Source organism: Schistocerca gregaria, chromosome 3, assembly GCF_023897955.1.
Source record: "Schistocerca gregaria isolate iqSchGreg1 chromosome 3, iqSchGreg1.2, whole genome shotgun sequence".
NCBI classification, from domain to species: Eukaryota; Metazoa; Arthropoda; class Insecta; order Orthoptera; family Acrididae; genus Schistocerca; species Schistocerca gregaria.
In genome coordinates this window covers 668,091,416-668,119,235 of record NC_064922.1, presented here as the reverse complement: position 1 = coordinate 668,119,235, position 27,820 = coordinate 668,091,416, and the positions used below count along the sequence as shown (strand labels likewise).

General features: G+C 42.5%; 1 protein-coding gene and 1 pseudogene across 2 annotated transcripts in view; one reads left to right on the top strand and one right to left on the bottom strand.

Annotated features, from left to right (window-relative positions):
• The window catches only part of LOC126354714 (diuretic hormone receptor-like), a 1,166,839-nt gene that overhangs the window by 1,022,474 nt on the left and 116,545 nt on the right, over positions 1–27,820 (top strand). For both annotated transcript variants that reach the window (XM_050004564.1, XM_050004563.1), the window contains exons 10-11: positions 15,968–16,038; positions 19,902–20,030. In XM_050004564.1, coding sequence (XP_049860521.1) covers positions 15,968–16,038; positions 19,902–20,030 — 200 coding nt within the window. The remainder of the gene's footprint in view (positions 1–15,967; positions 16,039–19,901; positions 20,031–27,820) is intronic.
• LOC126356586 (5S ribosomal RNA) lies at positions 14,379–14,496 on the bottom strand (annotated as a pseudogene).

Genomic DNA, 27,820 nt, shown 5'->3' with positions numbered 1-27,820 from the left:
GCCATTCGACGGCCAACACCTCGGTTCCTGGTGTGTCCGCTGTGCCGTGCGTGTGATCATTGCTTGTACAGCCCTCTCGCAGTGTCCGGAGCAAGTATGGTGGGTCTGACAGACCGTTGTCAATGTGTTCTTTTTTCCATTTCCAGGAGTGTATTATTCAAAATACCTCTGACCTGTGTTTGCCCTCCCCAGAAATTTATTTGTACCACTATCCACATTCTTTCCTGGCGGTGGGGTACGTCCGAAATGTGGAGGGGGCTGGCAGCCAGCGACTGAGCACACTTGGTGTATTGGGCTGCCAAATGTGTCTCATGACAAATGACGCTAGTTGCCTGGGCGCAGAGGCAATCCTCAGTTCCTACGGGCAGTAGGTTTATTTGATGAACAAAGTCAGACTCACCATTGGTGTGTAAACAGAACAATTGTGTTCCACCATCGTTCCCAGAACTGATTGTGCTTCCACCCCTAACAGGGTGGCAGGTTTAAAACAAACGATCAAATGTGTGTGAAATCTTGTGGGACTTAACTGCTAAAGTCCCTAGTTAGTCTCTAAGCTTACACACTACTTAACCTAAATTATACTAGAGGCAAACACACACACCCATGCCCAAGGGAGGACTCAAACCTCCGCCGCGACTAGCCGCACAGTACATGACAGCAGCGCCTTAGTCCGCTCGGCTAATCCCGCGCGGCGGGAAGGTTTAAATCTAAGGTTTGTACTGGATACAAATTTCTCGACCTCATCTATCGGGTGTAGAACTGTATGGTTCTCATTAGTAGTTCAGACATGCGCTATGAGCAGGAAGCGGCTATTAGCGGGGTAAGTGTGGAGTATACATGTGCATTTTTGAGGTAGAGAACTCCCTCCACAGGCGCGAAAGATGCATTCCGAAACCAGACTGTGTAGCATTCGTAATATCAAATCGGAGAAAGAAAATGTTAATACGCCATTATTTAACTGCAGGAGCACCTATGGAAAGGTCCCGGAACAAATCTCGCTCATAACCGGTAACACTGCCAAAATAGTTCTATGGACAGACGGTTGTTTGAATCCAGACGTCCCTAAATTCTGCTTGGAATGTAATCACAAAGACAGGCAGAACGTTGGTGGTGGAGGTCATTTACAGCCATAAAAAAACGAAAACATCTAGTGCGATTGTTACAGAGTCCCAATTGTAATAATTTGGTTAAACATAGTTTCGTTACTTTCATAGAAAACCGCTGCCTCGGCAGCAGTAGTGATGGAACAGTTGACGAGGAACTTTCAGAATATTTCGCGTAAATTGCCAGTTTACTTCGGGGTAAATTGTGGCGCGACGCAATGGTTGACATCCCAATAAGTGGTCAACAGACAGAGAAGCAACTGAAAGCTCTTGATACAGGAAATGCCACTGGAACTTTTGCAATAACAGTTAGATTCTGCAAGGGAATGAGAAAGAACCGGGCCCTCTTCTAGCAACAGTGTGCAATAAGTCTCTGCGTCAGCGAAGCCCTCCTAATAACTGGAAGAAAGCACAGGTCATTCCCGTTTTCAAGAACAGTCCTCTACTGTACAGCTGCACTGTTGGTGACAAACAGTGGGAGAGAGCGTCTGCCGTAAAATATCTAGGAGTAAGTAGCTAGAGCGACATTAAGTGGAATGACCATATAAAACACATAATGGGAAAAGCAGACAAAACACTCAGTTTGATCGGAAGAATCTTAAGGAAACGTAACTCATTCACGAAAGAAGTGGCTTATAAGGCGCTTGTTCGCCCGATTCTTGAATTCGTCTATCTGGGATCCCTATTAGGTAGGACTGATAAAGGAGCTGGAGAAGTTCCATTGAATAGCGGCGCGCTTCGTCACGGGACCATTTAGCTGTCGAGAGAGCGTTACGGAGATGCTAACCAAACTCCACTGGCAAACATTACAAGAGAGGTGTCGTGTATCACGGAGAGGTTTACTATTGCTTTACAATTACTATTACTATTTAATATTACTATGATTTACTATTACTATTTACTATTGATTTTCAGGAGGAGTCGGACAAAATATTACTTCCCCTCACATACATTTCGCGTATTGAAACTTCCTGGAAGATTAAAACTGTGTGTCGGACGGAGAATCGGACTCGGGATCTTTGCCTTTCGTGGACAAGTGCTCTACCATCTGAGCTACCCAAGCACGACTCACGACCCGTCCTCACAGCTTTAGTTCCAACTGTACCTCGTCTCCTACTTTCCAAACTTCACAGAAGCTCTCCTGCGAGCCTAGTTCCTGAGCTCCCGAGTAAGAGTGTCCGTCCAGCACACAGTTTTTATCCGACAGGAAGTTTCATACCAGCGCACACTCGCCTGCAGAGTAAAAATCTCAATCTCGCGTATTGATCACGAGGAGAAAATTCCAGAAATTAGAGTCAATACAGAGACTTACCGACAATCATTCTTCTCATGCACTATTCGCGTGGGGAACAGGGTTGAATGGATCAAATACTGGTACCAAAAGTACCCTCCGCCACACACCATTAGGTGCCTTGTGGAATATGATGTAGATGTAGATGTAGACGTAGAACTGACGCGCTGAAGTATAGGCCTATCTCTGACATAGGTCTGTTGCATAATTTTCGAATATGTTCTACGATCGCTTATTACGACATTTCTGGAGGCTGGAAATTTGCTCTGTAGGAACCTACACGAGCTACGAAAGCAACGATCGTGTGAAACCCGTCTTTCTCTATTCGTCCATAAGATCCAGAAAGCAGTAGATACAGTCGCGCTGACAGGGGCCGAGTTCTTTGACTTACGGAAGGCATTCGATAGAGCTCCGCGCTGCTACCTAATGAACAAAATACGAGCGTATGGAATATCAGACCAACTGTGACTGAATTGAAGAATTTCTAGTAACTAAAGCACAGTAGGTCATTCTGAACGGAGAGAAGTCTTTAGACGTAAATGTAACTTCCGTTGCACCCCAGGGATGTGTTATAGGACCATTATTTATCACAACATATCTAAATGACCAAGTAGATATCGTGATATCGTCGGAAGGTACATGAGGCTTTTCGGGGATGATGCTGCTACTCACAGAGGCAATTGTAGCGAAATGAAGGATACCTGAGATTGACTGACGTTGGTGCAGGGAGTGGCAGTTGATCCTAAACACAAACAAATGTAAATTACTGTGAACAGCTAGACAGAAACATCCTTTATTGTATGATTACACAGGTACAAAAATATCACCGCAAGCAGTTACATCCAAAAATTTTAAAAACTTGCATTCTTTCTCATTCATTAAGCACGTCTTGCATTTTGTAATTTTTTTATTTGTTAATGAAAATATATTTTCTTTCGTGCATCTATAATTTCCAGCAACACGCCTGTGGCGCTAGATAATTTTCTGTGCTTATATCAGCCTGGGTAGTGAGAGAGGATGGGAACCAGATTTTTTTTTTTCATTCAGTTCAGCAGCCTTCCTGATATAGCCATGATGCTTCGATTTCCCTCTATGTCTGTGGTTCTAGAATGCATGCGCCTTTTCGTATTCTCAGAAGTTGTAGGGCCAACTTCGATATTCTCACACACACCTTCGGTGCTGTAAAGAGGTCTCCCTGGCAAAACTTTGACCGGATAATTCCCTCTGAGTAGGAGCTGCGAGCTAGATCGGCATCTAGTTCGCAGCAGAAAGTGTTACATCTGATGGACCGCATTAGAGGTGCGTCAGTTCTCACCCCCGACGGACGCAGCTCTTCTCTGGAGACAGGAAAACGAAAACAGCTGTTGCCAGGGGTTGGACGTGATATGTTGCAGACTCGAATTGGTAAGCATGTGTTTTCTCGGGAATACCATATTCATTCATTTGTAAATCATTTAGAGCGTTAGGGATTGTGATAGCTAGCAAATATTGGTACTAATTAAGTGATTCCTAAGTGATTCCATACTTTCCATCAGGCCTTTGTGCGTTAAGTAATTCAAGTGCGCGAAGCCAGGCGTTATTCACGTTGAGGTAGAAATTTCTGTTCTTAATGTTCTAGTATGGCCTTCAGAACCGTTTCCCAAAGCATTTCCGTAATATGCGTGTGAAACTAATGTTTTATAAACAATAATTTTTGTGAGATAGACCACGTTGAGCAAGTTGGCCTTATTTTAAGTTAATGTCATAGCAACTGCTTGCACTTGCGGTGATGTATTCTATATTACCCTGTGATATATTTTATCGATATTTCTTTAGTCTACGGATGGGAGTCCACTTTGTCAGTTTTCTATTCTTGTTCCTCTGTTTATTCTTCATTAGTGACAGCTGCCGGATAATACTTTCTTTATATTTTTGATCAATAACATAAATGTTTAGTCACGACAGTCACATGATTTCTTTCCCGCTACTTTTTCTTCGCAACTGTGGAGAGGCTAGGATGCTGAGGCGATTGTTTCGCACGCCATATATAATAACAAAATGTTGAATAGGCCTCAGTACCGATATAATTCTATGTTTTTATGAGACAAAGTTCCTTTTGTAACGAGACTTAAATGATAATTTGCATTGCTGAAATCAACTCCCACGTAAGAATAAATCTGCAATACGCTGTAGACGTTTCTCGCTAAGAAAATAAATTAATAAGTTACGTAGTGATTTTCCTATGGTCGTAAGGACCTCGATTTCTCCGTTGCTAGAGCTCAGTTAATTTCCTCTGATCCGTTTCGTCCACTGCACTTACAGAACCCCTAGCAGTCTTATCAAATGCTTCCGTTCTAAATAAGGCTTACTGTTGATCACATATAAAACTTCTAATCGATATGATGAAAGTTGGTCGGCTTTTTTGAGCAGGCTGTAATGAGTGTTAAAACTACAGAGTTATGAGCTTCTATAGAGCAGTATCCTTAAATCACAAGCGCAAAATTACTAATTATGCTAATGATGATAAAGCTTTGTTGTCAAACCTGTCTATTCACCCTATTTGTTAGTAAGCCTCTTCGCTGTATCACAGAAATTATATCACAAGGCACCATTTTCAATATCTGTGACTATGTGTACAGAGCAATTTGAAATCGACAGCCCACTTAAAACTAATCGAGAGTAATGTAGCTGCCAGCATGAGAATCATTGGAAGAATCGCCAAGAAGCGCAGTCAGCCCGGAAATGAAGTAGCTTACAGCAAGCTCTTTCGACCAGTACATGAATATGATACATCAGTATGGGACCCGTACGAGATATGACTGATTGTAGCGACGGATAAAAAGCCAATTGAGACATTCGCGTCGGCACTACAGTGCATCCTAGAAAGCTTAGATTTACTTCTGGAGGAGGTCAAGCAGATACTACAACACAGGAAAATATTAGATAACTTTATTATAACTTGAAAAAATCACAATATTTAACTTGGAAACAATCTATCTCTACAGGGTAACCTAAAGTATTTGTTACAGTGGCTGCACGCTATAACTTATCACTTGATACAATAAACAGTGGTAGTATCCTCTCAATGAAAAATTGATTATAAACTTGGTGGTGATACAAGTCGTGTTGCTGGATCTGACTAAGACGATGCTGTCTCCGTAAGCGATGATTGCGGACTGGGGTTAGGCGGCGCTGCGCTTTGACTCAATTACTCTTCCAGCATCGGTGCTTACAGAACCTCGTGAGGCCTTATTTACACCTACGTTTCTCATTTGTCACTGCTTTTGGTACTTGCTGTTATTACTTGGGATTCCAAAGTGTAGTACCAACTCTGACATGCTACCTCGTTCGCCGACAACACCACACTGACGGAGGAAATTGAGAAGATCAAAGGAAGAGCAGCGCGTTTCGTTACAGGTTCATTTATAAGCACGAATGCGTCAGAGATATTATCAACGAATTCCAGTGGTAGACGCTGCAAGAGAGGGTTTCTGATTCATGGTGCTGAAGTTACAAAGGCGTACGTTCCTAGACAGCGAATAAACATGTTGCGTCCTCCTACGTATATCTCGCGAAACGACCATGGAACTGAAATCACAGAGAGTCGAGCCCGCACAGAGACACAATGAAAATATTCCTGCGAGTTATTATCGACTGGAGAGGTAAGGTGACAGTGGTACACAATGAACCGTCCGTCATACTACGCATTTAGATGTAGATGTAGACTCTCGACAGGAAGCATCACGTAGAATGCAAGAGTCAAGTTTAGAGCGTCCAGGAACTCTCTCTCTCTTGCTTTTAGTCAGTGAGTCTACAGTACCGTTTCCATTGGCAAGAGCAATATAGCAATATATAATGATTACGAAAATAAGGAGAAAATATAAAAATGCAGTAAATGAAGCAGGCAAAAAGAAATACAAACGTCTCAAAAACGAGATCGACAAGAAGTGCAAAATGGCTAAGCAGGCATGGATAGAGGACAAATGTAACGATGTTGAGGCTTATCTCACGAGGGGTAAGATAGATACTGCCTACAGGAAAATAGAGACCTTTGGAGAAAAGAGAACCACTTGTATAAATATCAAGAGCTTAGATGGAAACCCAGTTCTAAGCAAGGAAGGGAAAGCATAAAGGTAGAAGGAGTATATAGAGGGTCTTTACAAGGGCGATGTACTTGAGGACAATATTATGGAAATGGAAAAGGATGTAGATGAAGATGAAAAGGGAGATACCTGTATGATACGGCGTGAAGAGTTTGACGGAGCACTGAAAGACCTGAGTCGCAACAGAGCTCCGGGAGTAGCCAACATTCCATTAGAACTACTGACAGCCTTGGGAGAGCCAGTCCTGACAAAACTCTACCATCTGGTGAGCAAGATGTATGAGACAGGCGAAATACCCTTAGACTTCAAGAAGAATATAATAATTCCAATCCCAAAGAAAGCAGGTGTTGACAGATGTGAAAATTACCGAACTATCAGGTTAATAAGTCAAGGCTGCAAAATACTAACACGACTTCTATACAGACGAATGGAAAAACCTCGGGAAGATCAGTTTGGATTCCATAGAAATATCGGAACACTTGAGGTAATACTGACCCTACGACTTATTTTAGAAGATAGATTAAGGAAAGGCAACCTACGTTACTAGCATTTGTAGACATAGAGAAAGTTTTTGACAATGTTGACTGGAATACTCTCTTTCAAATTCTGGAGGTGGCAGGGGTAAAATACAGGGAGCGAAAATCTATTTATAATTTGTACAGAAACCAGATGACAGTTATAAGAGTCGAGTGACATGAAAGGGAAGCAGTGGTTGGGAAAGGAGTGAGACAGGGTTGTAGCCTCTCCCCGATGTTATTCAATCCCTATATTCAGCAAGCAGTGAAGGAAACAAAAGAAAAATTTGGAGTAGCTTTTAAAATCCATGGAGAAGCAATAGAAACTTTGACGTTCGCCGATGACATTGTAATTCAGTCAGACACAGCAAAGGACTTGGAAGAACAGTTGAACGGAATGGATGGTGTCTTGAAAGGAGGGTATAAGATGAACGTCAACAAAAGCAAAACAAGGATAATGCAATGTAGTCGAATTAAGTCGGGTGATGCTGAGGGAATTAGATTAGGAAATGAGACACTTAAAGTAGTAAAGGAGTTTTGCTATTTGAGGAGCAAAATAACTGATGATGGTCGAAGTAGAGAGGATATCAAATGTAGACTGGCATTGGCAATGAAAGCGTTTCTGACGAAATTTGTTAATATTGAGTATACTTTTAATTGTCACGAAGTCGTTTCTGAAAGTATTTGTATGGAGCGTAGCCATGTATGGAAGTGAGACAGGGACGATAAATAGTTTGGACAAGAAGAGAATAGAAGCTTTCGAAATGTGGTGCTACAGAAGAATGCTGAAGATTACATGGGTAGATCACACAACTAATGAGAAGGTATTGAATAGGATTGGGGAGAAGAGAAGTTTGTGGTACAACTTGACTAGAAGAAGGGATCGGTTGGTAGGATGTATTCTGAGGCATCAAGGGATCACCAGTTTAGTATTGGAGGGCACCGTGGAGGGTAAAAATCGTAGAGGGAGACCAAGAGATGAATACACTAAGCAGATTCAGAAGGATGTAGGTTGCAGTAGGTACTGGGAGATGAAGAAGCTTGCATAGAATAGAGTAGCATGGAGAGCTGCATCAAAGCAGTCTCAGGACTGAAGACCACAATAACAACAACACGAAAATAATAATAATAATAGTAATACAATGTCCATTCACATTAATGTAACCTTCTGACAAAAGCCTGCATAACCACCTTTTCCAGGGCGGATCGCTGAGAGTTATGCAGGAAAAAGCTAATAAGGTTCTGGATTTATTTTTTATTTTATTTATTCATTTTCTTTTGAGTCATCAGTCTTCTGACTGGTTTGATGCAGCCCGCACCTATGCCAACCTCTTCATCTCAGAGTAGGACTTGCAACCTACGTCCTGAGTTATTTGCTGGATGTATTCCAATCTCTCTTCCTCTATTGTTTTTGTTCTCTGCAGCCCCTCCTAGTACGATGGAAGTCATTCCCCGATGACTTAACAGATTTCCTGATGCTAAGTTTCTCGCTGTTCTCATATCCGCTTCATATTAATTTCGTTTACCTTTAATTTACTCCCAATCCATACTCTGTACTCATTAAACTGTTCTTTCCATTCAGGAGAGCCTGTGATTCCTCTTCATTTTGACTTAGGACATTAATCTCATCAGCGAGTCTTATCATTGATATCCCTTCAGCTTGAATTTTAATTCCACTTCTGATCTTATATTTCCTTCAGTGATTCTTCGATATACAGATTGGACAGTAGGGGCTAAAGACTGCACCCCTGTTCTTACGCCCTTTTTAATCCGAACATTTCATTCTTGGTCGTCAACTCTTATTATTTCCTCTTGTCTCTTGCCTGTTACGCGTCGCTCCCTACATCTTACCCCTATTTCTCTTAGAATTTCGAACAATTTGACGCATTTTACAATGTCGAATGCTATTTCCAGTTCGTCGAAAGATGGTCATATAACACATCCTCAATTTTCTTTTGCATTTTTCTGTGCATCTTTCTTGTCAGCAACTCAGCTGCATGAACTGTTAGGCTGACTCTGGTCTAAATTCTCGCACTCGTCATCTCTTGCAGTTTTAGGAATTGTGTCGATAATATTTTTCCGAAAGTCAGACGGTTTGTAATCAGATTTTACATTCTACACACCAACGTGAATTGTCTTTTTGTTGCCACTTCCCAATATAATCTTAGTTATTGAAATGGAATGTTAACTATTGCTTCTGCCTTATTTGGTCTAAGCTCTTGCAAATTTCTATTAAATTCTGATTCTAATACTCGATCCCCTATCTCCTGTAAATCGACTCCTGTTTCTTCTTCTATCACATCAGACAAATCTTCCCCCTCATAGAGGAGTTTAATGTACTCTTTCCACCTATCCGCTATCTTCTCTGCGTTTAACAGTTAAGTTCCTTTTGCACTCTGAATGATACCAACCTTGCTTTTCATTTATCCGAAGCTTATTTTGAATTTCCTATATGCTGTGTCAGCCATTCCGACAGTCATTTCTACACATTTTCCATTTCCAGGGAGCCATTTTGTCTTAGTTTCCCTGCGCTTCCTGTTCGTTTCATTCCTCAGCGACTTGCGTTTATGTATTCCTGAATTTCTCTCTACTGACTACAGAGGTATTCCCTGTGTTGCTTTATCTGTAACTATAGAGATGTCCCTTACTCCTCATTTGTACTGCTTACTGAGCTATTCCTTATTGCCGTTTCAATGGCATCGGAGAAAGTCAAGCGTATGCCTGTTTATTCTTCCTGACTAATGTCTAAAATTTCACAATATTCTTCATCACAGCTAGGTTGTGATCTGAATGTATATGTACTCCCGGGTACGCTTTACAATTTAGTATCTGATTTCGGGATCTCTGTCTCACCACAATGTAATCTAACTGGAATCTTCTCCTATCACTGGGACTTTTACAGGGATACATCCTACTCTTATGATTCTTCAACAGAGTATTTACTATTACTAACTGAAGTTTATTGCAAAACTCAATTAGTCTTTCTCGTTTCCTGTCTCACGCGCACGTATTCTCCTTCAACCTTTTCGTCTACGCCATCACATATAATCGCATTCCAGTCCCCATGACTATGAGATTTTCATCTACCTATACATACCGAGTTACCTTTCAATATCCTCATATCTTCTGTCTATCCCGTCGTCTTTGACATGTGTACCTGAACTATTGATGGCGTCGTTGGTTTGCTGTCGATTCTGATAAATACAACCCTGTCACTGAACTGTTCACAGTAACGAACTCCCTATCCTACTTTCCAATTCTTAACAAATCTTCCATCCGTTATACCATTTTCTACTGCTGTTGATATTACTCTATACTCGTCTGACCAGAAATCTTTGCCTTCTTTGCATTTCACTCACTGACCTCTACTGCATCTAGATTGTGACATTCCACGCCATGACTCGTAGAACGCTATCCTATCGTCGATTATTCAGTCTTTTTCTCATGCTCAGCTCCCCTTTAACAGTGCCCTCCCGGAGAGTCGAGCGAGGGACTATTCCAGACCCTTTTCCCCGTGGAGAGATCATCATGAAAGGTTTTTGTTTCTTTATTACAGGCCACATGTCTGTGGATACACGTTATGTGTCATTAATGCAGTGGTTTCCATTGCCTTCTGCATCGTTATGCCGTTGATACTTGCTGATTCTTTAGGGGCAGTTTCCCACCTCAAGGCTAAGAGAGTGCCGTGAACCCCTGTTCACTCTACCGCCCTGTTTGAGAAGGCCGTTTGCAGAATGAGGTCAAATGCTGGTTTTAATCAAAATTTAAGAAGTGGCGGGATTGGAATCGGGACCGATCACTTTTGATTAGTACTCAAACAAGCTACCTCTAGCTGACGGATGTTACCGTAAACAATGTGGAGGCACGTCGTTTCCAGTGCCGTTGGTAGCTGTACTATGTCACTCTGTTGAGGAATAATAGCCCGATAGAGAGTCCCCACAGATTATCGTTGTTGTTGTTGTTGTTGTTGTTGTTGTGGTCTTCAGTCCTGAGACTCCTTTGATGCAGCTCTCCATGCTCATCCATCCTGTGCAAGCTCCTTCATCTCCTAGTACCCACTGCAACCTACATCCTTCAGAATCTGCTTAGTGTATTCATCTCTTGGTCTCCCTCTACGATTTTTACCCTCCACGCTGCCCTCCAATGCTACATTTGTGATCCCTTGATGCCTCAGAACATGTCTTACCAACCGGTCCCTTCTTCTTGTCAAGTTGTGCCACAAACTTCTCTGCTCCCCAATCCTATTCAGTACCTCCTCATCAGTTACGTGATCTACCCACCTAATCTTCAACATCCTTCTGTAGCACCACATTTAGAAAGCTTCTGTTTTCTTCGTGTCCAAACTATTTATTGTCCATGTTTCACTTCCATACATGGCTACACTCCATACAAATACTCTCTGAAACGACTCCCTGACACTTAAATCTATACTCGATGTTAACAAATTTCTCTTCTTCAGAAACGCTTTCCATTGCCAGTCTACATTGTATATCCTCTCTACTTCGACCATCATCAGTTATTTTGCTCCAGAAATACAAAACTCCTTTACTACTTTAAGTGTCTCATTTCCTAATCTAATTCCCTCAGCATCAAGCGACTTAATTCGACTACATTCCATTATCCTTGTTTTGCTTTTGTTGATGTTCATCTTATATCCTCCTTTCAAGACACTGTCCATTCCGTTCAACTGCTCTTCTAAGTCCTCTGCTGTCTCTGACAGAATGACAATGTCATCGGCGAACCTCAAAGTTTTTATTTCTTCTCCCTGGATTTTAATACCTACTCCAAATTTTTCTTTTGTTTCCTTTACTGCTTGCTCAATATACAGATTGAATAACATCGGGGAGAGGCTACAACCCGGTCTCACTCCCTTCCCAATCACTGCTTCCCTTTCATGTCCCTCGTCTCTTATAACTGCCATGTACAGATTTTCGATTGGGCTTAAATCCGGGTTTTTGGAGGCCAAGGAGTACGAAAAGGTTATCCTGATGCTCTAACAACGCTTGTACGCTGCGAGCTCTGTGTCTCATTGTATTGTCTTTTTGATAGATGCCATCACGCCGAGGAATAACTAAGTGCATGTTGGCATAGACATGGTCCCCGAAGATAGAGGCGTACTTGTGTTGATCCGCTGTGCCATCCACAATGACGGGATCACCCAGGGAGTTCCACAAAAATATTCCTCAGACCATAAGGCTCCCTCCTCCAGCTTGGAAACCTATGTCAAATGCTGCAGGTTTTTTGCGTTTAGACTTTGCACACCTTAAACACGCCATGGCCGTCTGTTCGATGGAGCGCTAAAGCTCATTTGCGTGAATAGGGCACCTATCGCCTCTCAGTGGCCGTCCAGTCAATGTATTGGTATGCAAATTCCAGCCTTCGTGACAATTAACAGCAGCCGATTTGGATGCACAATTCAGGCACCTACTGCGGAGGCCCATACGCTGTACAGCCTTGGTTTACCTGTGCAGTCAGTTGCTCTACAGTTGAAAGTCGTTCGCCTGTACACATCTCCGCAGTCGGCGTTCACACCTCTCATCTACTGCCCGTGGTGTAACACAGCTAACTCGGCGCTGGTTTTGAATAGCGTCATTGTGACTTGTACAGCATACTTTAACCAGGGTGACACACGAACAGTTTACAAACGTGACCGTTTCAGAAATGATTCCATCTTTGGGCCGACAGCCAATAATCATGCCTTTTTTGACGTCAATATGTTGACAGAGAATCATTACTGGTGGCCACGTATGTGGGTGGCATGGGGATTGCCCTCATCCCAACTTGGCTGTTTCGGCTGTTGATAAAACCATCACCGAATAGGATCTTATTTGCTGCATCCCAGTTTGACTAGACCACGTTACTGCGAGAGTCTTTGGAGACTGTACCTCTGTCAGCGATCACCTGAACAACACATGCCTTTGTCATGGGATTGGAAGAGGAGATCCTGTTCGCTTGCCAGCGTGATCACCGGATCTCACAGGTCCCAACTTTTCCCTCGGGTGTAACGTCAGGACTTTGGTATTTGATACCCCCTAGAAAAGGATGAAGACATGCTTGCTAGCGTTGAAGCTGTCTGGCTCCTGGTGCCACAGACAACAGGGATCTTTGATAGCGAGTGGTAAAACTTCATGGGTCGTTTTCGTGCCTATATTGAGATTGGTTTCGTCACTTTGCACAGATACTATGAGCTAAGTTGTTGTTATAGGGTGTACGCTGTGTATGTCCATAACACAATAAATAAACATTCCCGACAAATGGTTTCCTACCTCAATATAATCGTTTGTTGACCCCCGCATTTGTTTGACTCGAAGGTTTGAGACTCCTTGACACATTAAAGTTGTAACATACACATCACATATGCTTAAACATTTCATGAAAATGTCTTCTCCAAGTTGTGCGTACTTTCGGCATTTTGTCAGATATTGCATCATTACTCGTTTCGTAACAATAAAAGGACTATTGGACAGCACCAGAAAACAGTTATTTTATAATGCATACTGTACTGCTATAGGGCCTCCATCATATTACTGTTATTATTAGTAGTAGTCTTAGCAGTATTAGCAGTAGTAGTACCAGTGGTCGGACACAAAACATTGGCCTTCAAAAGTCCTCCGATTTCTGCCAGTTTGGAAATAAGGACTCCTGCGATTAAGTTATTTAGAAACAGTAGGCTTAATCATTGCGCACTCATTTTAATTTGGGTGATTTTAAAGGATGCAGGATAAAACAAGTGTCGGTAGGAAGAGAAGCAGGGAGGAAATAAAATGTTGTCAGAGGTAAATAGCACCAGTCGTCTAATCTACAAAAACTAAATCTCATTTAACTTTGAATATGAAAGTGTTCAAAGAAACTTGTGTTTCGCTATAAAGATTATTTATGATGGCGTGGGTCGGGAAAAAGGGCAGAGGGTGTGTGTGTGGGGGGGGGGGGGGGGGGGGGGGGGGCGTTAAGGAGTATGGTAGCAGATAACATCTGATTACATTCATGGGTAATGGTCTCACATCCATATCCACGACAGTCACCTGCACCACATTCATAACTTATTTTTCATGAAGAATAAAATGTTTCATGATTAGTAAATCCGCGCAGTTGTATTTGACAAATGCTTAATTTACATAAAACTGTAAACTCGGCACGGATTTCAGGATATAACTCTGATCTTCAGGCGATACAAAGTGAAAAAAAGCACTCCGTCTTCAGGTCACAAGTGGCCCATCGGGACAATCCGACCGCCGTGTCATCCTCAAATGAGGATGCGGATAGGAGGGGCGTGTGGTCAGCACACCGCTCTCCCAGTTGTTATGGTGGTTTTCTTTGACCGGAGCCGCTACTATTCGGTCGAGTAGCTCCTCAAGTGACATCACGAGGCTGAGTGCACCACGAAAAAAGGCAACAGCGCATGACAGCCCGGACGGCCACCCATCCCAGTGCCAGCCACGCCCAACAGCGCTTAACTTTGGTGATCTGACGGGAACCGGTGTATCCACTGCGGCAAGGCCGTTGCTGTACAAAGTGGAAGGTATACCATAAAATTAAAAAACATTATAAGCATTCATACAAACGTCAGCATCAAGTCACACCTTGAATGTGACGAGAAAAACGTATCAGTAATGTAACAAATAAAGCAAATTTATGAAATACGATGCGAAAACTCGTAAAGTTGCAGCATGAAAAGATCCTTAGGATCAACCAGTACCATACCGGGTAAACTGAGTGTAATTTAAAAAAATAAAAAAAACGGAATGAATCAACAAACAAACGCTCAATCAGGCTGAAGTAGCCAACGAACCAACTGCGAACTGTCAGGGAAGGTAAAATGAAGGCTAAAAAGCCCTGGAATGCTAATTTGCGAACCTTAGAAATAGCTTCCCATAAAAGCAGGCTGGGCACTTTTGTAGTAAGCTATTTTTTCGGTTCACAAACTCGCATTCTACGGAATTTATGCCTTTATTTTATTTTCTAAAGTCTAAGCCACATGTATGGCGTATGCAGTTGAGTCGTAGGTTACATTAGCCTGGCAATGAGCGTTTGTTTGTTGATTTAAACCTGTTTTTTCGGTTATTTCCTGTTGACCCACCATGGTACTGGTTGACTCAAATAACCTTTCTATGCCGCACCCGCACTGGTTCTCGCATGCTGCTTGATAAATGCGCTGAATTTTTAACTGACTCGGGAAATTTTCTCGTTCAGATTCAAGGTAGGACACTACGTTCACATTTGTGTGAACTCTTATAACATTAATGAGTTTTGCCTTGCTTTTTGTGGTGCCTGAAGCTCGGATTTACTTCCTCAAACTAGAGTCCTGTGTAAGATTTTATCCAAAAATAGAATTTGTCAAGTACAATTGAGCGGATTTATTTACAATGAAACATTTAGTAACAGTTGTATATGTCTCATAAAGAGTATATTACCCTTAAATCAGTACACAAATGCAAATCAGCCAAGTTGCGTCTTCTAAGAGTTACGAACCAGGGCTGGAGCTAGATCACATCATTAACCTCTGATGAAAGCCAAACGTGAATGTGAGTCGTAAGGATAACTATTAGGTGGGCTTTAACAAGCTATTTTGACACTGCATTTTAATAGGAATACGGCAGTCCACATGTAGCTACGAATGGTCGAGATATACTGTTATAGAAAGACGGATATTCTTCCCTGCTTTGACCTTTCATCTTTTGTTGGCAACTACTTCGAGATTCTCACCCAGAAGGCATGGTAACTAATTTCGTTGGAATGTCATTCCTGCTCGGTTCAACAGCGTAACGTTAAGGCCTGAGCTTGGCAGTTTCAGTTAATAATCATTGTGATATCGTGATTTTGTTGTCATTTTAACTTCCGGATATATGAGACGCTCCGTTCACGGTATTGTAATTTTTCATGTTTACTCTTGTGCACTCCCAGGGTAAATGAAGCCACCTTCCAATTTTGTATTGTAAATCAGTGCCGATATTGGTTGTCTGCACCTGTTGTTCGCAGGTGCTCCTGCTGTGTTCGTATTGCTCTGGGGGATAGTGAAGAGCTTTGCACCAAGAGCGTCGGAGCCGCAGGTAAGAACATCTATCGCTGAAAAACTCATTTTACATTTATCCATATTTGACTGACATAATAAGTTTATAGATAATGTAGTATTTCTTTTCGTTCTTGTTATAGTTTCATAACTCCAGGTTAACACGATACACTCACTAACATTTACGAAAAAATAATGATTATTGAAGTAGCAATTGCTTTAGATGGAAATATCGTACACTTTCCAACAAATGTTTATTGGCTATTAGATTCCCATCGGAACAGCAATGTTTAAATGTGTGGAATAATCAATTTCGCGAAAGTGAAAATTATTCAGCCTGATGTAATCTACAGTATGTCTTTCAGCATGTTGTGTCTGGTTTATTACATACAGGGGGTTTATAAAAGAACGGCGTGGTTGTAGAAATTAGTAATAAATCGATTTATTACTTTATACGTGAAAAGTTTACAGCATACGCAGCAGCAACTGTCCAAGCTATGGATGCAGTACCCGCTGCACGCTTTTCATGCTTACTGCGCAGAAGTAACGTCTGTGTCCGAGACGGCGTGGCAATAGAACATTCTTTCTGTGTGCTCTGTTTTGAAGTGTCCAGATCTGTGCTCACAGTGCAGCGTGAGTTTCGTGAACTGCTTAGGAAAGAACAACCACACAAAAATAGCTTAGGTGGGTGGTACAAAGAGTTCGTGGAAATCGGATTCCTTTGGAAGGGGAAGAGTCCTCGTGGGCTACGTGTATCTGACGCAAACGTTGAAAGAGTGGGCGAAGCGTCGAAAGACTGGCGAGGGGTTTGCTCATGTCAAAGATCGCGTTCTGGATGGTGCTTTGTAAGCGATTATATTTTAAAGTGCATGGAGTGGAATTAGTGCAGGTCCTTTCACCAGACGACGAAGTGAAAATGCGTGACCTTTAAATATGTAGGTTAAAAATGGAGGTCACTGGTTTTGTAGAAGGACACATCTTCCTCGTCGAAGCCACTTTCCATGTTAGTGGCAAGGTGAACACTCACAACATCCGTAACTGGGAGAGAGCGAAACCACATACGCCGATAGGGCATCAGTGTGACTCTTCAAAAGTGAACGTTGTCCCTCGAGTGTCGTACCCGAAAGTGCACGGCCCATTTTTCTTCGTACAACAAATGGTGTGGATAACTCATTTCGAGATTCTACGCAGAAGCGGAGAGGAGAGGAATATGTTGAAAACACTGACAAGAAGAATGGACAGGGTGATAGCACACCTGTTAAGACATCAGGACATGACTTCCATGGTTCTTGAGGGAGCTGTGGAGGGCAAAAACTGTAGAGGAAGGCAGAGATTGGAATATGCCCAGCCAATAATTGAGGACGCAGGTTGCAGGGCTACTTTGAGATGAAGACGTTGGCACAGGAGCGGTATTCGTGGCGGATCACCAGTTATAATGACTACATTTTGCTACTGGAAGGGGCCGCCCTACTTTCACAGGAATGTGCGAGAGATTCTCAGTGGTGTTCAGAAGCAACGCTGGATCGGACGTACTGCAACTGCAGACAAAAACCTTCTCTTCTGGTCGTACCGTAAACCGAATTTAACACCTCGTGTTTCCTTTTTTTTCAAGTTTGTGGGGGAGGGAATCATGTACTGGAAATCCGTGTCCTTGAGAAAGTGCCGGCCGGAGTGGCCGAGCGGTTCTAGGCGCTACAGTCTGGAACCGCACGACCGCTACGGTCGCAGGTTCGAATCCTGCCTTGGGCATGGATGTGTGTGATGTCCTTAGGTTAGTTAGGTTTAAGTAGTTCTAAGTTCTAGGGGACTGATGACCTCAGAAGTTAAGTCCCATAGTGCTCAGGACCATTTGAACCATTTTGAACCTTAAGGAAGTGTTTGATCGGATAATGCAAGCAGTACACATCGTCACGTAGAACATGCTGCACCGAATATAGGAAGAATCTGATTACCGTGTAGATGTCTGTCATTTCAACGAGGGCGCACATACTGAAGGATTGTGATTAAGGCATCAAACCGAAAACTTGGACAGTTGCTGATGCTTGTGTTGTGAGATTTGGCCATATAAAGTAATAAATCGATTTAGCATTAATTTTTAAAGCCTTGCCATTTATTTATATAGACATTGTGTGTTGTGTAGTCTCACCAACACAGTCACCTATTCTGTACTCTTTTACTTTTATTAGTGACAATTGAATGGTAATAGAAACAATAAAGCGACCGGAAGGCAAGAAAGAGATTCACAAGCTCTGCTTTAAGTTCTGTATCTTACAAAACGAAGCTTAACATAAAATAAATGATACTACACGTAACGTCATACCGGTGCCAGTTCGAATCTTCAATCTCAGTTATTTTCATTAGCAGCAGTGGTAGTGGCAGTAATGGTAGTAGTAGTAGTAGTAGTTATCACCTTAGAAAATAATATTGCGTTATTAATATTTCCATTGAAACTTTCTGGCAGATTAAAACTGTGTGCCGTACTGAGACTCGACCATGGGACCTCTGCCTTTCGCGGGCAAGTGCTCTACCAGCTGAGCTACCCAAGCATGACTCACGCCCCGTCCTCACAGCCTTATTTCCGCCAGTACCTCGTCTCCTGCCTTCCAAAGACCAGAGTTCGAGTCTCGGTCTGGCACACAGTTTTAATCTGCTAGGAAGTTTCATATCAGTGCATACTCCGCTGCAGAGTGAAAATCTCATTCTGGAATATTACCTTTGTCTGAAGCTACATGCCTGCAGTCTTACGACAGTATCGGAAAACGACAATAAACGTAACTTCTTAGTCGATTGGATAGAACTGATACAGATGGACTAATCCTGCTGCTGCCGTAAGCGAAATGCCGCACAATATTCCATTTTATCGATGGGCTGCACCATTGTGTTTTGGCTCCCGTGGTGGCGTGATACGGTACTTCGGCATAGGGATCTAAAACTAGACAAGGAGTCCAAACAAGTAACTGCAAACAACAAAGGAATGTACCGGGTGATCAAAAAGTGACTGTAAATTTGAAAACTTAATAAACCACGGAATAATGTAGATAGAGAGGTAAAAATTGACACACATGCTTGGAATAACATGGGGTTTTATTAGAATTAAAAAAAAAAACGTATTGCTAGACGCGTGAAAGACCTCTTGCGCTCGTTGTTTGGTGCTGATCGTGTGCTAGCCGCTTTCGTCATGCTTGGCCTCCCAGGTTCTTGACCTCAGTCCGTGCGATTATTGGCTTTGTGTTTACCTGAAGTCGCAAGTGTATCGTGATCGATCGACATCTCTAGGGATGCTGAAAGACAACATCCGACGCCAATGCCTCACCGTAACTCCGGGCACGCTTTACAGTGCTGTTCATAACATTATTCCTCGACTATAGCTATTGTTGTTGTGAATGATGATGGACATATTGATCATTTCCTGTAAAGAACATCATCTTTGCTTTGTCTTACTTTGTTGTGCTAATTATTGCTCTTCTGATAAGATGAAGAGGACATGTCGGACATTTTTTGAACGTTTGTATTTTTTTGGTTCTAATAAAACCCCATGTCATTCCAAGCAATTGTGTCAATTTGTACCTCTCTATCTAGATTATTCCGTGATTTATCCAGTTTTCAAATTTATACTGACATTTTGATCACCCGGTACTATATAACTTTATTTTGTGGGGCTATAATTAGAACTTCAAGACTATCCTTCGGAATATAAGGGGTTGGTAATAGTAGTGGTAGTAATAGTAGTAGTTAGTGGTGGTAGTTGTGTTTTAATACAACCAGTAGCAGTGCTCATGTTATTTAGTACTAAGTTGTGGTTCAGTTTTATATGCATCAAGCTATTATTGTGCTAGAACAGGAAAAAAATGAAAAGTGTAATTTATTGTATCGTGACGTGCTGCCAGTACTGTATCGGCGCAGGTGCACAGCACGGAGTCGCTGCTGCGGCACTGCCCGTGGATGAGCCCAGACAGCTACGACTGGATCTACCAGGCGCCCGCCATCGTCGTGCTGGCGCTCAACCTCGTCTTCCTCGTCATGATCATGTGGGTGAGTCGGCCAGGATTGGGTCCGCCCCTTCGAGGTGCACGTTCACGCTTACTAAGCCTCATCCGAATGTGTCACAGCACTAAAGCGTCTGAAGTTGACCGCATGTTTTAATTTGCAGTAAATTTTTCCTTGACGTTGCTGGCACACGTTCATCGAACACACCATAAAATATGCAGAACGTATCGAAAGAAAAGTAACAGGGTAACATAAATTACAGCTGTGAAATCTCGTACTGATGGTAGCATAAAGAAGCCAGTAATAAACACAGACAGTAACTATCCCATTCTGTCCGTAGTCAACCTACAACGGAGATCGATTGTTGTGAAAACTGATATATCTTTTTTACACAAATCCACAGTCACTGGTTGTTCAGCAAGTGCATATATTATATTGTATATTTTACTGATGATAACTAGTTTCAAGTCAATCGAACCAGGTTGAGATCGGTAGAAATACCATATACAGTGGGACTAGGGCGGAAAGGTAAATGTTTTTAAGATCTACAGAGATTTAAAAAAAAAAACTTCATTTGCTAATCCTCTTCTTAACAGTTTCCGAGGAAACTAATGAAAACACTGGTGAAGAGGAAAAATACAGGTGATAGTACATGAAACGTTGTGATCTAATGTTTTGTTTCACTGTATAAATTTCCTCGTAAAAAAAATTCAAGAAGTCCACCTTCAGATGCAATGCACTTTGCAGCTCTTGTAGAGCGCTGCCGTGTTGCTGGTCTGAGCTAACTCGTACGGTCCTTTACTTGAGTACACGGATGTAAAATAAGAGTGAAGCGCGCACTGAAATGGTCAGTAAATACAGCAGCACGTAGCCTAACGTCGCTTTGGTTGTATTCACATGCGAATGCTGGCGAAGAAAGCCGTGCGGCTGGCGCCCATGATGTAGGGGACGGTTAAGATAAGATTCAAATGGTTCAAATGGCTCTGAGCACTATGGGACTTAACTTCTGAGGTCATCAGTCCCCTAGACTTTGAACTACTTAAACCTAACTAACCTAAGGACATCATACACATCGATGCCCGAGGCAGGATTCGAACCTGCGACCGTAGCGATCGCGGTTCCAGACTGTCGTATAAGGACATACGTTGATTTGAACTTTTTTTGTTCAGAATCACCAATACTATCATCCCTCGAAGCATGTACCTTTCCTCTTGGTTCACCCTGTATAATACCTAATCATCACATAACATCAAACACACAATGCTGCTTCTACACCATATGTAAAACCAAATATACATGAGCAACTTATAGATTTCTGTAAGTAAAATATACCAGGTGACAGTTAATGGACTATATTAAATAAATTCATTGTAACGTCTGGACGGTTTGCGTTAGGACTTTCAAACTGCACGTTTCGCCGCAGAGCATGATGGGAATTTCTATGCACATGTGCACACGCCTTGTTTTTGTCGGCCATTTGCACGTGAAGATATCACGATACACTGTCACGTCTGAGCGTATAGCGCTTGTGAAGGCCTACTATCCGAGCAATAACAGCCCAACTGATGCACAAAGGAAGTTTTCGACCGAACTGAAGCTGAAGACTACCAGTCCAAGCGTCCTAACAATCAAGAATTTGATTTGCAACTTTAAGAGAACGGGTAGTGTTCGTAATGACAGTATTGGCAATGTCGGTCATCCTAAAAGGATGAAAACGTCTGAAAACATAGAGAAGGAACGCGATGTGTTTCAAACCAGTTCCGGGAAATCGATCACACGAGCTGCACAACAGGTGAGAAACAATCAGCAGACACTGCGACGAACTGTTGTTAAAGACCTGCATCTCTCCCCATACAAAATTCAAACATATCAGTCACTAAGCCCCACAGCCCTGGAATAACGGTTGTGTTTCGTCATCATTATTGTCCAGAGAATACGCGAATAGGACTTTGATGTGAATATGGTTTGCCTGAGCGACGAAGCCCACTTTCATTTCGATGGGTTTGTCAATAAGCATAATTGGTGCATTTGAGGGACTGGGAATCCCGAATTTCGCGATAGAGAAGTTTCTTTGCCCTCAACGGGTGATGTGTCGCGTGCAATGTCAACTCACGGAATAATCGGTGCAATATTCCTTGATGGCACGCTGTCTAACGAACGGTACGTGAAGATTTTGTATGATGATTTCATCCCCATTATCCAAAGTGACACGATGTGGGTCATGCAATACGGAGCTCGACCGCATCGAAGCAGGAGAGTGTTTGATGTCCTGGAGGCGCACATTGGGGAATGCATTCTTCCTCTGGGGTACCCAGAGGCCACTGGCATGGGCCTCGATTGGCCACCATATTCTCCGGATATGGACACATGCGACTCACTTTTGTGCGGCTATATTAAAGACAACGTGTACAGCAAAAACCCCAAAACCATTACTGAGATGAAAGCAGCCATTCAGGAGTTCATCGATAGCATCGATGACCGACACGTCAGTGGGTCATGCAACATTTCGCTATTCGTCTTCACCACATCATAGCCAATGACGGCAGGCACATCGAACATGCCAAAAACTAAATCTGAATATCTGTAGTGACGTTTACATCTTGAATAAAGTGTATGCGCGCCGTAGTTTGTAATTAATTTACGTTTTTTTTATATTGTTCAGTAATTGTGACCCTGTATACTACATACCGTGTAACAGTACATCTATGTGGCTCCATTCGGGCTGGAAAAACGAGAAGATTCCAGACGATGGTGAGAGTGCTTGAAACTGAACGTGATTCACGTCTGGTACATTTCCCATCTAAATAAACTAAAAGTATATTAGCACTCCATGTAACAGATAATTGTAAGGCGTTTAGAGAGCAGATGACACTGAGGAAAACCGCACAACATATATTATCATTTGCAGTGTAATACAATTGTGAGAAACTTAGGTGAACTATTCAAGCATCGTTTACCGAACGAGGTGGTGCAGTGGTTAGCACACTGGACTCGCATTCGGGAGGACGACGGTTCAATCCCGTCTCCAGCCATCCTGATTTAGGTTTTCCGTGATTTCCCTAAATCGTTTCAGGCAAATGCCGGGATGGTTCCTTTGAAAGGGCACGGCCGATTTCCTTCCCAATCCTTCCCTATCCCGAGCTTGCGCTCCGTCTCTAATGACCTCGTTGTCGACGGGACGTTAAACACTAACCACCACCACCACCACCACCAAGCACCGTTTTCGTTTTAAATTTTACAGTTTGTCATACCTATAAAAAATGCACAAGCAACACTATATTTATGGGTTTAGGAAGCTATATGGGGCCAAGATTAATTATTTTATACAGTTTAGTGGGGTATAAGAAGAAGTTATATTGAAAAAAAAGTATTTGAATATTTATTACCGTTATAGGATTCCCAGGCAGGCAACGTGTAACCTGCTCTAGACGGAATATGAGCAGTGAACAAATGCTGCACGAGTGGTTGCTATTATGTCCGTCGTCTACTTTTGCCAGTGAGAGGCATCAGAGGACCTCTTCTTGATGAGCGGAGGAAATGGGGCGAGCAGTGTAGCCATTTCGTGCTGAGCCCCTTCCCTCCCCTTCGCTGCCCTCCCCTCCAGCCGACCCTGCCTCATTCGCCACTGCCAGCGCCGCAGCTCTCGAGCATTAATCTCGCGTGCCGGTTGAGCAGCGTAATTAGTCGGCACGTAGCGTAGCCCAGTGCAACGGCATTGTGCGTGATACTACGCTCCGAGTAACCTCAAAGAGGTTTATAAATTCTGCCCGCCACCCGGCCATTCATTTGGGTGTTGCTCTACTTCTCTCGCTTCGTTTATGTTGAGCCACACTGCACAAAGCTATTGTCTCCTTCCAGCAGGGCAGCAATATGATTCGCCGTCTCATACGTTGAACACTGCTGGCGCATTTCCGACACGTTGCGCCTCTTACTTTCTGTCTGACTCTGTTAAGGGCTGTGACAATTCTCCTACTGTGACCATTATCGTAGTGTCGCTACCGATCTCATCACGTACTACACGCACACCTGGTTTTATCTGGCCCGTTGGAGCTCTGCTATATTCTGTCAGGAACTTCTGTGATGAAAATCACAACAAGGTGGGAGTATCGAACTCCTGCGTGTGGAATCATTACTTCTGCGTTTCTTCATTCATTTAGGTGGCCGGTGAAAAGTGAGGACAAACGTGAACAGCCACAATAACTGAACTGAACTGAAAAACGTCTAAAATCTAACTACTTTCCTTCGTCAAGTTATCACACTGGTATAAATTTTCAGAAGTAAAACCTTCCCGTAATCGACTACATTTGTGGTTTACTTGTCATTATTGACCAGTTTTGGCTGTTACATCGTAGTCATGCGATAATTTACGTCCATGGAAACATGATAAAATGATGTCCAGCGGCTGTAATGTTGCCAAAATATTCTTATTTTAGACATGACAGTCATGATAGACAACGTTACCCCTTGAGAAAATATTTCAATCAAAAGTAATACAAGAATAAGCACTGTAGATCGAAGCAATCAACTTGGCAATAAGCGGGAAGGTTGATGAAAGTAGATATTTGTGACTGCAATCTTACTGGCTTTGTCTTCCAGCACACTTTTAATTAACATCACAACATAATGATAATTAAATAGGATACTGTGTTGTTGTGAGTTTGACAAAATGTGTAGAAAGTTTATTGCATCCACTCGTGTGCAATGAAACAGCTACGTTGAAGTAGATTGTGCGTTAACCTGAGCATTTAATTACCAGAGAAACTGAAGAGTGACTTCAGACAACCAATAACAGAACTTTAATACTTAAGGGACGATCAAAATGTTGCCGTTCCACAGCCATACAATCCAGTATTGGTTTCCCAGTCAGGAAAAATCTCTGTGAGCATTGTGGCGGTAATTCCATCGGCGCACATGTTGAAGATAACCGTCTCGTAAAACAACGTGTCCTGCTGCTTGAAGGAATTCCGAACTGCCTGCTGCACACCCTCGTCCGACAGAAACCGCCGCACTTCAAGCCCTTTTTTAAGGGACCGAAGGCGTGGTAATAGCCCGGGGAGACATCAGGACTATAGGGGGGGAGCTCGAGCGTCTCTCGCTTGCGTTGCCGCAACTTCTCCCTTACATTTGCGGCATGGGGACGTGCTTTATCATGAAGCAGGAGCTAGCTTTGTCGCAGATTACCCGGACGTTTCTCTTGGCCCATACGAATTCTTTATTCTGTCCTTCTGCAGCCAAGAAAATAATAAGAGCTCGTTGGCCCTGGTTAGACGTTTTTACTAATAACGTCGCTCAATTCTTTTTTCCGAATTTGCCGCACGCAACGGGGAAAGACACGAGCGCCACACTAATTCCTTGCCTATAGGCCTGTGCTTCTATACCTGCATCGGAATTACGCTACGTTGCTGCAGCAACGTCCCCAAATTGAAACATTCTGATCGAGCCGTACAGTTTCTAGTTGGCTTAACATCATACTCAATGGGATTGCCAGTAGAAATTTACAGGGCTGTTTTCCTATCAGTTTCTGTACTGCCAACCCCTGCTGCAATTGCTGTCGGTGATCAGCTGCTGCGACGTCCTACAAATGTTTACTTTTGTATACTTCGTCGGCAGTAGGCAACGCATTGTTGCCGGTCACCCACAAGTCCATGTGTATCTGCTTTACAAGCACCAGTTGGTGAGCTCAGGGAGGCCGTGCGGACCACCTTCGCCAGTCATCTTTTCTTCGTGTACTACTCGCGTGCATTTATATCAACAGTGCAAATTACATACGAAGAGTAACACGTACCCCCATGAGTTCAGCAACCATTACCGATATTTTATCCGTTACAACGAGTTTATAAAACGACTCAAAAGTAAAGTATATTCAACAAACAATTTAATTTCAGGCATATAACAACTAATTACTTTTGAGGGTTATTCTTCAAAAGTTGCTTAAATTTTCAACAGGTGGCAGATTCTCCATCACACTACTCAATCTGCTGAGACACAGCTGTCTAGTAAAATGCTTTGATTTCCAAACAGACATAAACAGTCATATATTCATGTCACACACAACAATGGCAATTTACGGTCGCGCAAGTCAGGCTAATATACTGATAATTTGTATTATGTGGGGAACTAGTAGTAGGTTGAATGCCAGCTTCGGGTCGTTAGACATTTTTATAGCGGTTGACTTGCCGCGAGGGATTAGCCGAGTGGTCTTAGGCGCTGCAGTCATGGACTGTGCAGCTGGTCCCGGCGGAGGTTCGAGTCCGCCCTCAGGAATGGGTGTGTGTGTTTGTCCTTAGGATAATTTAGGTTAAGTAGTGAGTAAGCTTAGGGGTTGATGACCTTAACAGTTAAGTCCCATAAGATTTCACACACATTTGAGCATTTGAGCGGGTGACTTAGTAATTAGTCGACATGAACTGGGGGATAGCTTAGCTCACATATTTAAAGAACGTGTACTATTGATTCATTCAATCAAATAAAAAGACAATGTGACTTATCAGCTATTATGGGCTACAATCGGTAATAATTCAGCAATATTCTGTTACAAGAATGCGTAATAACTTCAGTGGCTTGCTTTATGGTATTGGAAACTGAAAAGCAGTTAAACGTCTTCAAAAAAAATTTCTAAAAGTGCAAGGAATTACTTTGTAATAAAGCAAAATTGTTATGCTGTGTGAGATGCGTCGTAATTCTATGTTAATATTGTAGCCACTAATTTGTAGATTTTAAACCAGGCGCCGAGCATGGCGAGGTGAATCTAGGACCTCGCTCGACTTCTCTTTACACCCCTATTTGTCTGATGAAAAAAGGGAATTGAAAATGACAAGGCGACTAGTTGAGGCTGCTGACACGAGCGCAATCGGGAGACATCGAAGGGCGTCCTAGACGAGGGTCACCTTTAACTTCCGTCTGGCCATTTTTAAGCCGTGTGGACCATTCGTATCTCCGAGTAAGGCTTCATCACTCATCACCATAGGCTTCCTGCGTCATTTGGTCTGTCTCTGTGAAGATATCTTTAGTTTCACGCTAAATTTAATGCAGACGAGTTGCTCCTCTAACTTTGCCCTTTCGAAATTCGTAAATTGTAGCGCACAACGTTCTAGTCAGTACAGAACTGAACAATAACTAACAGATATACGGCCATGAAGCCGCCGGCAGTTACACATTAAACACAGCCGTGCGCAGCTATTTCAACCGCATTTCGCTCCAACACACTATTTGAACGAAGTTACGAAAGCTCCGGAATTTTTTGAACACACCCCGTATTACTCGTAATAGGTTCCTGAGAGAGAAAAACTCTCAAGCGTATACATTTAACCTTTTTTTACACTTTATCTGTACATCAACAAAAAAGCTTAATTTATAAAATGAAACCATTTCTACTGTAATAAGAAACAAACTTACAAATATGGTTTCGTTTAGTAAGTTATAAGTGCCTTGCTACGTTTACCAAAGGAGGACATTTGTTCCTGTTGTATTTAAAATATTGTTTTTGACGTTAGAGACACGAAGATAAATTTGCTTTAGATGAATACGAAAAACATTCACACATTTTTCAATAAATGGTGAGGTATGGAGTGCAATATTTGTTATACACTCAAACGCAGAATTAAGGAAGAGGAGGAGGAAATTAGCGATTAACGTCCTGTCGACAACGAGGTCATTAGAGACGGAGCACAAGCTCAAATTAGGGAAGGATTGGGAAGGAAATCAGCCGTGCCCTTTCAAAGGAATCATCCCCAATTTGCCTGAAACGATTTAAGGAAATCACGGAAAACCTAAATCAGGATGGGCGGAGACGGGTTTGAACCCTCGTCCTCTCGAATGCGATTCCAGTGTGCTAG